Source organism: Centroberyx gerrardi, chromosome 3 (genome assembly GCF_048128805.1).
Source record: "Centroberyx gerrardi isolate f3 chromosome 3, fCenGer3.hap1.cur.20231027, whole genome shotgun sequence".
Classification (NCBI taxonomy): domain Eukaryota; kingdom Metazoa; phylum Chordata; class Actinopteri; order Beryciformes; family Berycidae; genus Centroberyx; species Centroberyx gerrardi.
The window spans coordinates 5,512,076-5,525,596 of NC_135999.1; the positions used below are offsets into that span (position 1 = coordinate 5,512,076).

The window sequence follows — 13,521 nt, forward strand, 5'->3', positions numbered from 1 at the left end:
TCGGCATCGCGAAAACTACTAACTCACACAAGATGTACACACACACACCTCACCTCAAATGTAGCTCTATATGTAACGAACGTAGTTAGTTGTTTGTATCCCATCGTCACACTACAGCACTGCACAGTGTAGATATAACCAGGGGGAGCGTCTGTCTGTCTGTCCAGAGGTTTTGGGAGCTGACTCAGCGATGTGTCCCTTCCTCCACTCTGTCCATCCGTCGCCCCGTCTGTCCGCGGGCCGCCCGCCGGCCCGCCGACGCCCCCGACCGTTCACACCAAAGGTGTCCACAACTAAACAAAAATACGAAAGAGCGTTGTTGTTATTGTTATGACTATTGTTATTGACATTATAATTGATTACTCTGACTACGATATATATATATGAAATCTCTCTATAGCTAGTGGGGGAGGGCGTGGGGGGCGAGGGGGGGTGGGGTGGGAGGGGGTGCTGTAGGGGAGCAGTGCCTGTGTGTGTGTGTGTGTGTGTGTGTGTCATATACAGGGGGAGACTGGTGCTCTAACTCACAGCTGGAGGGCCAAGCAATCGGCCCGACCAGCGATCCCTTCTACTTCAACGTCTCTGCGCCTGAATAGAAGTCCGTTATCTTAGCCGTTCTTGGGTTTTAATCTCTCCACCAGGGTCCGGCCTGGTCCAAGGTCCGAGGAGGAGCGGCGATCTAAAGCCACGGTTCATCTAGGACAGTGAATGAGATCACGTCAGCAAAATAGCTCTGCTGACGGACGCGTCACTGGCGGTCCCGCTCTCGTAAACTTTGTCCAGGGCTGTTTTATTTTGGCAATCGTGACAAATGACAGTCTCCATTCACAATCTAGTCTCATTTTGGACTGCTCAGACTTGTCCAGCCCTCCCTGCGGAAACCGTTGTGTATATAGACACGGATCTGGTGCTTTAGCGTCCATCAGCTGTACTGTACTACCAGCACACCCTGAGAGCTCAGACGAAGACCCTCATGTACTCTGTCTGCTCAGTTTGAGTCTCTGGTTCAGCAGTCCTCAGAGTTCTCCATGTGCATCTGGGCTACCTAGTGTCCACCTCAAAACACCAGTTAGACCCAGTCTCCCGCTGTCAAGGTTCTCTTTTCTTAAGCTGATGTGTTTTTACAAACACACACACACCCGCTCGATTGTGCCGTTCGTGCGTGTATTTACGTTTCCAAACACCTGATCGGGTGACGGTGCCACGCTTCACCTCTCTAAAAACCACATCGGTCAGGTCAGGTGCGCTTTCACTAAGAATGACTTGACTGGCCGTGTGTGTGTGTGTGTGTCTGCACCGTGTGTGTGGGAGCATTTGTGAGACGTATGATAGGGGGGGGAGAACAAAAAAAATCTGATTACTAATCCAGACCCGAGCCAGCCACACACACACACACACACACACACACACACACACACACACACGCATACACACCAAATGTATAAAGTTATTGTACCATTCTACACAGCAATGCTGGCTACTGCCAATAGTGGCTTTATGTGTATATTAGCTTGGCAGGTGCAAGGCCAGCAGTGTATAACCCCCCCCCCTCCCCCCCAGAATAAAAGTAGTCCATAGCGTGCACCTGCGCTGTGCCTTGGCACCGAGGGAGCGTGTGTGTGTGTGTGTGTGTGTGCGCGTGTGTGTGTGTGTCGTAACCCATCTGTAAGTAAACCAAATATCATTTTCACTATGCAGTCATTCAAACCATGTCAGCTTGCTTCAGTGGAGAGAGAGAGAGAGAGAGAGAGAGAGAGAGAGAGAGAGAGAGAGAGAGAAAAAAGCCTCTTGTACATACACAGATCTATGGAGAAACTGGAGTTAGCGAGATGTTTTTCTTTGGGACACCCCTCCCCGGCCCCCCTTCCAGCCCCCCCCCCCCTCCCAGTGTGCTTAACATCACCGCCTTCAGCTAGTTCACAGAGCTAACGAGCAGAGAGAGAGAGAGAGAGAGAGAGAGAGCAAGAGACGTGTTTTGAATGAGCTGACAAATATTTAAGGATTGTATTGGGGTTTCGGGGTGGGACCGGGGTTAGACTGGGTTTGTAGTGTGGGAGATATAGATCAATGCTGTAAAGTATATCAATTGCATGTTATTGTCACCGCTGTAACTGCCATTGATTTTTGTTCTTTTTTTTGTTTTTTTTGGTTGGTCTGGTCGGGGCGGGAGGCGGGGGATGCACAAAACTTTATCTTTATTTATGATTTTTACACATATTATATATTCTGTATTTTGTTTTGTTTTTTTGCGAACATGTTGAATTATCGTGTACTTAGGAAAAGACACACTTTTGCCTTTTTTTTTTTTTTTTTTTTTTTTTTTTAAATGTTCTCTCTCGATTTGCTGTTTTGGCAATATCCGTTGGTTTTTACTTTGGAGCCGTCACTAGTGGAGGTAGCGAGGAAGAGGAGGATCTTTATTAGTCTGTTAGAAAACGTCTTGTTCTTGCCCTCCATGTGCCGTGTGTCTTTCTTTTCTAGTTAGCTGCGTGGGTGAGTGGAGAGTGCGTGGTGTTCTTTTTTTTTTCCGTCTACCAAAAGTCTTTATTGATGGTGATTATTATTATTACCTTTGATTTTTGTCCATTGTTTTGTTTTTTTATTATTATTATTACTGTTGTTTATTATTATTATTATTATTATTATTATTCAGGGCAAAGATGACACCAAATTGAACAAAGAAATAGATGGGTGGTTCCCTGAGCGGGGGGAGACGGACAGCGGGACAGCGGTCTCTCCGTCGGTCTTTCAAAGGTGTGTCTTTTTCTGGCGAGGTGGAGCGACAGATGTTCGTCTGGCCGCTCTGCGCCGCCGCGTCATAAAAAATCCCCTCTGAACTGAAACTGTAATAGTGTTTTCTTTTTTTTATTCTTTTTTTTTTTTTTCTGTGAGCAGATATCATGATCGATTTCTTTCTTGTTACCCCGGTTTGGGTCATAATTTGCGTGCTGTTATTTTATTCTCTCTTTTTTTTGTTTGTTTGTTTGTTTTCCCCATCCCTGCTGAAAAGTCCCCCCACTATTTTTTTTGAATTTTTTTTTTATTTTTCTGGTTTGTTTGATGCTGTAGTAGTGAGCTGTTCGGTCAAAACTACCAGGGCTTTTGTTTTTTCTAATGCTGAGACTGTCATGACTGATGTTGCACTTGTGATGTTTTTATTTTGTTTTTGTTTTGTTTTGTTTAGCAGATTGGAATAGAGCGCAAAGAGGGGAATATTGGGTGTGCAAAAGATTTGCGAGCATATTTTTTTTTCCTTTTAATTTTTTTTAAGTCGCAGAAGTTATTTTATCAATCATAGATCTGTGACACAGAGCAAGAAAATGATTCAACAGTGTATTTTTTTCACTATTTATTTATTGGTCATTTGTATGTTTATTTTTTTGTTTATTGCTATTTTTTTTGGGGGGGGGGAGGGGGGCAAACAGGACACAAGGTAGAGGAATAGTTTGTCATTGGCATTTTACCATTGTATACAGAAGCCAAAATATTGTATTGATCCATCACACTAACAGACAAGCTACACAGTAACAGACAGACCTACAGACTTACTGGATGCTTCCCTACTGACATCCATTATTTTCTTCACTGTTCACCTCAATAGGCCCAAACAAACTGTTCATGGCGTATTAGAAATCGAGTGCTTTGCTAATCCTCATGAAGTTAAGCTTGTGTTGTTTGAGACTTGGATCGGTTTGTAGATCAACGAGTACTGAATGCCAGCTACAATCCTAAAGCAGACTAGACATTTTGGACTGATGATGAACTACTTTTATTGCGAAGTGGATTGATTGGCTTGCTATTAACCGGCACTCCCTGCCAGCAAGGTGGGAGGAGCCTGCTTTGGGAAATGGTTGAGGTTTGTTAGTGAATGACTGCTCGTGTTCCCAAGGTTTTTAATGCAGTTCTCAGTCCGGATCGCATGACCGGCTAGTTTGCAGGGCGGGGGGGAGGATTCACTTCGACCGCAGCTGTCGCAGTTCCAAGGCTTTTTGTATGTAAGACACCATGGGTATATTGTCTTGACAGTTGTATCAATCTACACAGCTTTACCGTCTCACCTTTTTTTTTTTTTTTTTTTTTTTTTTTTTAATTGTTTTTTTTGGCTGTATTTTATTCCCTCCCCCCAGTCTCATTTCAAACAGAATAAATGCCATTATATTGTGAATACCTCAGGATTTTTTTGGAGAAAAAAAAACAATAAAACACTTAAAAATCAAATAAATAAATAAATAAAAACTCATAAAAAGTTGATGTGTCATGGGCGTCTTTTTCCATTCTGGATTCCATGTGCCAGTATATTCACTAATGTTTTTCATTTTAGGGACACACTGCTGCTGTCGGATGAAAACCTTACATCTCCAGAAAAATAAACCTTTCAGGGACTCAAAAAATACACCTTTACTTTTCAGATTTTTGAATTTTTCTTACGGGTTTTCAATGGTCGTCATGGGCCCTATGAATTAACACCTAAACGTTGCATAAAAGCAAGAAAAATCACTAAAATAGTTATTTCTAGAAACGCATATGTACCTATTGATAAATAATAATAGTCACAAGGTTTTAACTTGTCACAGCAGGTCTAGAGACTTTTCATGTTAAAAGTTTGTCAATTTATTGTTGTTGATATGATTTCGTACAGATTTCCAAGTTGTCTATAATGTATGTGTGGAGAAAGTAAAATGTGAGTACAATCACTGCTGACTGCTGTTGAAATGAAATAATAGTCAAAGTCCAGACCGTTATCTGCACATTCTTCTACTTGCTTTTTACTTTCACTTTCACTTGGCCAGCTGCTAGTATACAGTGTGCGGTGCCTGGGTTCTTTCCTTGCTGGACCATGATTTCTGTGAAATCCAAGAGCTGCACCCAAGCTCTGATTTGATTGGCTGTCAGTTGCATGTGACTTTTATGACCTTTTTATTGCCCTGAAACACGACCGCTCCTTGTCAGTGTTTGCTACAGACCTCCCGAACAGAACGATTTTTATGAACTATTAGAATCGGCTTGCAACGAATGTAACAATTTGATGAAATTTGAATCCATTATTCTTGGGGATTTTAATACAAATGTACAGTCATCTTCGAAGAAAAATGGACTGGTGGACTCTGCGCAATTTTAATAGGCCTCCAACATCTTATAACAGAACCAACTGGTGTGTGCTAACAGTGAATCAATTTTAGATTTGATATTGGTTTCAGACATCGTTAAAATCCGTCAATCAGGTGTTTTAGATATTGGGATCAGTGACCACAAAATTATCTCAGCAGTCCTCAGAGTTCTCCATGTGCATCTGGGCTACCTAGTGTCCACCTCAAAACACCAGTTAGACCCAGTCTCCCGCTGTCAAGGTTCTCTTTTCTTAAGCTGATGTGTTTTTACAAACACACACACACCCGCTCGATTGTGCCGTTCGTGCGTGTATTTACGTTTCCAAACACCTGATCGGGTGACGGTGCCACGCTTTACCTCTCTAAAAACCCATCGGTCAGGTCAGGTGCGCTGACTTGACTGGCCGTGTGTGTGTGTGTGTCTGCACCGTGTGTGTGTGTGTGTGTGTGTGGGAGCATTTGTGAGACGTATGATGGGGGGGGGGGGGGGAGAACAAAAAAAAAATCTGATTACTAATCCAGACCCGAGCCAGCCACACACACCCACACACACACCAAATGTATAAAGTTATTGTACCATTCTACACAGCAATGCTGGCTACTGCCAATAGTGGCTTTATGTGTATATTAGCTTGGCAGGTGCAAGGCCAGCAGTGTATATAGATATTGTTTTTTTTGGCTGTATTTTATTCCCTCCCCCCAGTCTCATTTCAAACAGAATAAATGCCATTATATTGTGAATACCTCAGGATTTTTTTGGAGAAAAAAAAACAATAAAACACTTAAAAATCAAATAAATAAATAAATAAAAACTCATAAAAAGTTGATGTGTCATGGGCGTCTTTTTCCATTCTGGATTCCATGTGCCAGTATATTCACTAATGTTTTTCATGTTAGGGACACACTGCTGCTGTCGGATGAAAACCTTACATCTCCAGAAAAATAAACCTTTCAGGGACTCAAAAAATACACCTTTACTTTTCAGATTTTTGAATTTTTGAATTTTTCTTATGGGTTTTCAATGGTCGTCATGGGCCCTATGAATTAACACTTAAACGTTGCATAAAAGCAAGAAAAATCACTAAAATAGTTATTTCTAGAAACGCATATGTACCTATTGATAAATAATAATAGTCACAAGGTTTTAACTTGTCACAGCAGGTCTAGAGACTTTTCATGTTAAAAGTTTGTTAATTTATTGTTGTTTGATATGATTTCGTACAGATTTCCAAGTTGTCTATAATGTATGTGTGGAGAAAGTAAAATGTGAGTACAATCACTGCTGACTGCTGTTGAAATGAAATAATAGTCAAAGTCCAGACCGTTATCTGCACATTCTTCTACTTGCTTTTTACTTTCACTTTCACTTGGCCAGCTGCTAGTATACAGTGTGCGGTGCCTGGGTTCTTTCCCTGCTGGACCATGATTTCTGAGAAATCCAAGAGCTGCACCCAAGCTCTGATTTGATTGGCTGTCAGTTGCATGTGACTTTTATGACCTTTTTATTGCCCTAAAACACGACCGCTCCTTGTCGGTGTTTGCTACAGACCTCCCGAACAGAACGATTTTTATGAACTATTAGAATCGGCTTGCAACGAATGTAACAATTTTATGAAATTTGAATCCATTATTCTTGGGGATTTTAATACAAATGTACAGTCATCTTCAAAGAAAAATGGACTGGTGAACTCTGCGCAATTTTAATAGGCCTCCAACATCTTATAACAGAACCAACTGGTGTGTGCTAACAGTGAATCAATTTTAGATTTGATATTGGTTTCAGACATCGTTAAAATCCGTCAATCAGGTGTTTTAGATATTGGGATCAGTGACCACAAAATTATCTCAGCAGTCCTCAGAGTTCTCCATGTGCATCTGGGCTACCTAGTGTCCACCTCAAAACACCAGTTAGACCCAGTCTCCCGCTGTCAAGGTTCTCTTTTCTTAAGCTGATGTGTTTTTACAAACACACACACACCCGCTCGATTGTGCCGTTCGTGCGTGTATTTACGTTTCCAAACACCTGATCGGGTGACGGTGCCACGCTTCACCTCTCTAAAAACCACATCGGTCAGGTCAGGTGCGCTGACTTGACTGGCCGTGTGTGTGTGTGTGTCTGCACCGTGTGTGTGTGTGTGTGTGTGTGGGAGCATTTGTGAGACGTATGATGGGGGGGGGGGGGGAGAACAAAAAAAAAATCTGATTACTAATCCAGACCCGAGCCAGCCACACACACCCACACACACACCAAATGTATAAAGTTATTGTACCATTCTACACAGCAATGCTGGCTACTGCCAATAGTGGCTTTATGTGTATATTAGCTTGGCAGGTGCAAGGCCAGCAGTGTATATAGATATTGTTTTTTTTTGGCTGTATTTTATTCCCTCCCCCCAGTCTCATTTCAAACAGAATAAATGCCATTATATTGTGAATACCTCAGGATTTTTTTGGAGAAAAAAAACCAATAAAACACTTAAAAATCAAATAAATAAATAAATAAAAACTCATAAAAAGTTGATGTGTCATGGGCGTCTTTTTCCATTCTGGATTCCATGTGCCAGTATATTCACTAATGTTTTTCATTTTAGGGACACACTGCTGCTGTCGGATGAAAACCTTACATCGCCAAAAAAAATAAACCTTTCAGGGATTCAAAAAATACACCTTTACTTTTCAGATTTTTGAATTTTTCTTACGGGTTTTCAATGGTCGTCATGGGCCCTATGAATTAACACCTAAACGTTGCATAAAAGCAAGAAATATCACTAAAATAGTTATTTCTAGAAACGCATATGTACCTATTGATAAATAATAATAGTCACAAGGTTTTAACTTGTCACAGCAGGTCTAGAGACTTTTCATGTTAAAAGTTTGTCAATTTATTGTTGTTGATATGATTTCGTACAGATTTCCAAGTTGTCTATAATGTATGTGTGGAGAAAGTAAAATGTGAGAACAATCACTGCTGACTGCTGTTGAAATGAAATAATAGTCAAAGTCCAGACTGTTATCTGCACATTCTTCTACTTGCTTTTTACTTTCACTTTCACTTGGCCAGCTGCTAGTATACAGTGTGCGGTGCCTGGGTTCTTTCCTTGCTGGACCATGATTTCTGTGAAATCCAAGAGCTGCACCCAAGCTCTGATTTGATTGGCTGTCCTGGAATGTGGGTGGGGTCTGCACCAAATAAAAGGAAGCAGCAGCACGGAGGTTGACGCAACACAGAAGCCTTTTGCTTGAGGAACACAGAGGAAAAAACAAGATGGGTAAGCTTTGTTCTGATGATGTTAACCTGTTGCATTATAGTTTTAGAAAGTCTGTGTCTTCTCCACTGGAGGGACCGCAACTAATAATCTACATGGCTGCATATAAATATTTGTGTCAACTGGAGTTTTCTGCTTTTTCAGCCTCTCGCTATGGAGATATCAGTAGAGTTCACACAACTGGTGCATCAAAGGAAACAGCAAGAGCTGATGGAAGAAGTTCCAGCGGTGAGTGACGCTAAGCTTTGCACTGACCATGATGAATAGTAGGACCGGGAAGGAAAGGGCCAAGCCAGGTCGACTGTGATAAAATGACCATGAATAAATCAAATGCATTAGAAAGTTGTACATCTTTGTGTTTTGAATGTGGACAGCTTGGCTCTTTTACTGGAGACCTTTTTTTGTCTGCTCCTGAATTATGTGCTATACTTGTGGACAGCCATCTCAATTTTGAAACGTTTGGCAAGAACAGCGGTGGAAAGTAACTAAGTACATTTGCTGAAATACTGTACAATTTTGCGGTACTTGTATTTCCATTTTGTGAGACCCTATACTTTCTCTCCACTACATTTGAGAGAAATATTGTACATTTATCTGCCAGCTGTAGTTACTAGTTACTTTGCAGATTAAGGTTTTACATGCAAAACATACGATAAGCTCATAAAATATGTTGCATAGTTAGAGGTTAAACTACCCATATATATATGTGGAGCAGTTAGACCGACAACATTAAAATACTTCTTGCAGGTTAATGCTTCAATTTAACACTCTGAAAGGGACCGTTCTTCAGAACTTTTACTTTTGATAGGCTACTTAAGTACATTTTACTACTAATACTTTTATACTTAAGTAAACTCCGAATGCAGAACTTTTACTTTTAATACATTATTTTTCCATTATGGTGTTGCTACTTTAAGTAAAGGATTTGAGTGCTTTTCCCACCACTGGGCAAGAGTAATCACTATGGGTGCACAAACCTCGGAACGATCATTTAAAATGTGCACCAGTAAAGCAGCCATGCGCTGAGAAGGAACCAAGCAAGGAGTTGCTGCTGACTTCATTCTCCCTTGCAACGCAGGAGTGTCTGCATCTCATGAAATGGCAGCGAGCGATCTGCCCTACATAGACCAGCACAAGGACAAGATCATGAGCGCAGCCGACAGCCACGGAGTGGATCCCGCCATCGTGGCCGGCATCATCTCCAGAGAGACCCGCGGGGGCCGGGGACAGGGGCTCGAGGGCGGCTGGGGCGACCACGGAAACGCCTACGGACTGATGCAGGTGGGCTGCGTCTTTCTGTCCGTCTGTGCGGCGGCCGGTGCGCACACGCTCCCCGCCGCCACACACACACACACACACCCTTGACCATGTGTTATGTCTTCTGGTTCCCAGGTTGACAAGCGCTGGCACAAGCCCCGCGGCGGATGGGACAGCGAGGACCACATCAGTCAAGGCATCGGTGTGTTTAAAGGCTCCTACTCTGACATTGAGAGACGGCATCCTGACTGGAGCAAGGATCAGAAGCTGAAAGGTACGGATCATCTTCACCAGTCTGAAGAGTTCTAGATGCATCGTATCAAAAACTATCTGTCGGTACCATGCCAGTTCAAGTTTACGGTGTCAAAAGGTCAAAAAGTTGCTGTAACAATAAAATGTGGTTTCAGTCAGTAAACAAATACCAAAAGGTATTGATTTAGAAGTGTTATCTGCCATTAAAAAAATCTGAATGATGCCCAAACGTATGCATCAGTACCTGCTGAAGAACATGAAGTAGTTTGAAATAAGAAAACGATTGTTGTCTCCCTGCTTCAGGGGCATTGAGTGCCTACAACATGGGTGCAGGGAGCGTGGACTCCTACGAGCAAGTGGACGCCCGCACTACTGGACGGGACTACGCCAATGATGTGGCTGCCAGGTCCCAGTACTTTAAAACACACGGGTATAACTGAGAGCCCTGATACTACATCAGCTAACCGTCAGCACGCACCTTCTGGGTTTACAGTCAAGTTCAAACAGCAAACACATTGGTAGGTTTACACTGATTAGGAATTCATATTCAATAGACTTCCTGGGGCTTTACTTTGATTTGTACTGTCAGTATTCAGTATCATGACTAGGATAGGTTTATGCAAATATATCTGAATGTCAAATATGCTATAGTATCTTGTGTTTTGTTGATTGTGTGCCAAATTAAACATTTGTCAAGTGACTTGTTTTTTTTTGTTTTTTTTTGTATTTTGTACATCTGGACTAAAATACGGACCAGAATAGTTCAACACAGTTCAAAACATGCTTGGGATTGTCATCAGTGAAATATGTGGAGTTTCACATCTGGTTCTGAAGAAAGTTTGAGCCAGAGAGAAGTGTTTTTGTAAACTGGCTATATTTCATGCCAGATTTGATCATTGATCAACTTCAGTCTCTCTTCTATAGCCTGCTGTACAGAAATATTTCATTTGAATAATTTACCTACTGAAAGCCTGTGTCAACATATTTGAGATTACTCTCACCCTAATTTGCAACTATGAGTTAAACTGAGTGAAGCGTTCAAATTCAAAATTCAGCCAATCACACTGAGCTATCTCAGCACCACTGAAAATGGGCATCTGTTTCTCTTTCCTTATACAACCACTGTATAATTTTCAGTTTCAGTTTCACATTGACGTCCTCCTTGTCACCAGATGCCAAGTGTACATTAGGCTGTATGTTTACATAAGGTGAACAGTGCAAACTGAGGTATTCACTGTACAATGTCCAGATAAACTCAATAAAATAAACAATAAAATCCTCAAGAGAATCCCCTGCTTTTCCAGGAAACCTCACCATGACAATACATCACTGTGTCTATTTTGACCAGCAGGCTCAAGATTTAAATCTCCCCAAAATCAACTACATTCTTATATTGCTCTAGTCCAAGTGTAATTGATTCTGGCATCAATAATCAATCAGTCAAATGTCAAACTAGGAAAGATTTTCAAGGGATTTCATGGATACTAAAAAGCCAAGTTCTAGTGTTGTTCCTGCTGTGGAGGAAGACTTGTATATGGGAGTGTTGAAACTCAGTAGCAGGTCACTGGAGGATTAAAATGGGCCTCCAGCATTATCCCAGTGACATCGATGTCCAAAAGCTACAGGCTATATTGTATGCTGAATCCTTCTCCACCCCCTGCAGAATAAAACACTGTGGGATGGCAGGTTTTAAGCTAAAAACAAGGCACATGTTACTTGATTATATCTAATAAGCTTCAAACATATGGTTTGGATGACAAGAAAACATATTTTGAAAACGTGGGTACCCAAGGTATTCTTAATGTTGTCTCAGGTCCAGCTTGCAGCGACTTGGGAAGGCTTTAGCCGCATACAGTAATATAGCCGCTTTGTATGTAATACATACTGAGGGAATTGAGAGGAAGCTCATAACATGTGGTTGGACTACCAGTGACTGTCTCTCAGGCACCAAGGTGAGCTAGTGAGTTGCTCACAGTTACATGTCATGAAATTGATTTTGTAGCGTGACTTCTTGGCAAGTCGGCTTCACATCTCTGTGTACAGAGAGGAGCAGGAGTCCGTCTGGTTGGCCTATTTCACTGATGCTACTGACAAGCAGCTGACATCAGCAGGGAGAAATGCTGTTTGTGACGTTTCCATATTGCAAGAAATTTACAGCCTGGAATATTTTTAACTTCATCTGATATTATTCCAGACTGGAATCAGGTATCTCCATATAACATCACAGGTTCCTCATCATCATCGTCATCATCACTGTCCTTTGGGTGTTTTCTTTAGTGATTTTTGTGGCATTTCTTGCTTCTTTAGATAGCAAACAGTGCAGAGTGAGGGTGGATCACATATCAAATCCATATTACAACTGTATTTCTTCAATGTACACATCTAGGAAAACTTCTTTCATTGTTCCAGTGAATATCAATCCATCCTAGAGAATGAATTCCTCTCAAATTCATTCACTCATTCTGCAGTGTTTAGCTCCCTGAATTCATGAAAGGAATATTCCAAAGAAATTACAATGTGTATTAAAAAAGAAACGTAAAATGTCCAAGGTGGATCCAAGTCATCATTATGAACTGCTTAAAATATTATATATTACTACTGCATGAAATTCAGCCATTACTTTTCTCCTGTCCATTTTCCCCTTGAAAAAAGATTAGATGTAATTACCATTCTTCATATATTCAATTTGTACTGAAGCCATGTGGCTCTCAAACAACAACTGCTGAACATCTTGCAGAGTTGACAGGCATCAAGTCCTCTAGACCGCTGCACAGGTTGGTGGAGGAGGTCTGAGCCTCCCTGCCGGGGCCCCTCAGAGCGTTTGCTGAGAACCAGACTCTGTCTCACCAGTGGGATGATGAATGTGAGGATGTCTTTCCTTCTCTGACTGTCTCTCCTGCTGTTGGGGAGTGGCAGGAGGAGGAGGACAGAGTTAGGGGATTTTGAGGCGACGGGTAAGAAGGCAGTTTACTACACCTGTGTTAAAGCGTCACACTTACGCTCTCTGGCGGGGATGAAGGCGTCGAGGTGGACTGAGTTTTTTTGGACAGAATCTTCCCCAAGAGGCTGTTGGCAGTCTCTGTACAAATCCCCTGTTGACAAACAGACGGGTGACCTCCAGTGGAGGGTTGTACACGGGGCCAGAGCTACAAACAGACATCTGGTGGGAGGGATGTCCTTTACAACATCTTTTTATCCTGTGTCCTAGACTTACTGCTTTATTTAGGTTGTTGGACTCTCTGTCTCTCTCTCTTTCTCTCTCTCTCATCATGTCAGATTGGTCATTGGTCAGTCAGTGAAGGAACAGTAGGTCAGTCAGCTCTTCTTCTTCATCATCATCAACATCATCATCACTCTATGTGGTTCCATCCACTGTCAGGCTGCTGTGACCTCTGACCTTGTTGTTTGTAATGTTGCTGATCTGCACTCCAAAGATTCTTTTATGCAAATTAGCAGTTTTACTTTTGAATTTAAATATTAATAATCTGATTATTGCAATGATATATAATAATTATATTCATAATAATTAATAAAACCAGTTTGGTTGAATATCAACTCGTCTGAGTTTAATTATTTCGGTTACATGTTAATCAAACAAACACATTTCAAAACCATGCTTATGGTGTGTGTGTGTGTGT

At 41.6% G+C, this 13,521-nt stretch overlaps 1 protein-coding gene across 1 annotated transcript; it reads left to right on the forward strand.

Annotated features, from left to right (window-relative positions):
- Positions 1-8,254: 8,254 nt before the first annotated feature.
- LOC139929598 (lysozyme g-like) lies at positions 8,255-10,559 on the forward strand. The gene is made up of 5 exons (XM_071922545.2): positions 8,255-8,377; positions 8,519-8,602; positions 9,453-9,655; positions 9,767-9,905; positions 10,187-10,559. Exons 1-5 carry the CDS (start codon positions 8,374-8,376, stop codon positions 10,321-10,323), a joined length of 567 nt encoding a protein of 188 aa, XP_071778646.2. The 5' UTR covers positions 8,255-8,373; the 3' UTR covers positions 10,324-10,559.
- Positions 10,560-13,521: the final 2,962 nt, after the last annotated feature.

Coding starts and splice junctions, on each gene's coding strand:
- LOC139929598 (XM_071922545.2), top strand. Junction 8,603..9,452: donor TGATGGAAGAAGTTCCAGCG/GTGAGTGACGCT, acceptor CTTGCAACGCAG/GAGTGTCTGCATCTCATGAA. Junction 9,906..10,186: donor CAAGGATCAGAAGCTGAAAG/GTACGGATCATC, acceptor TCCCTGCTTCAG/GGGCATTGAGTGCCTACAAC.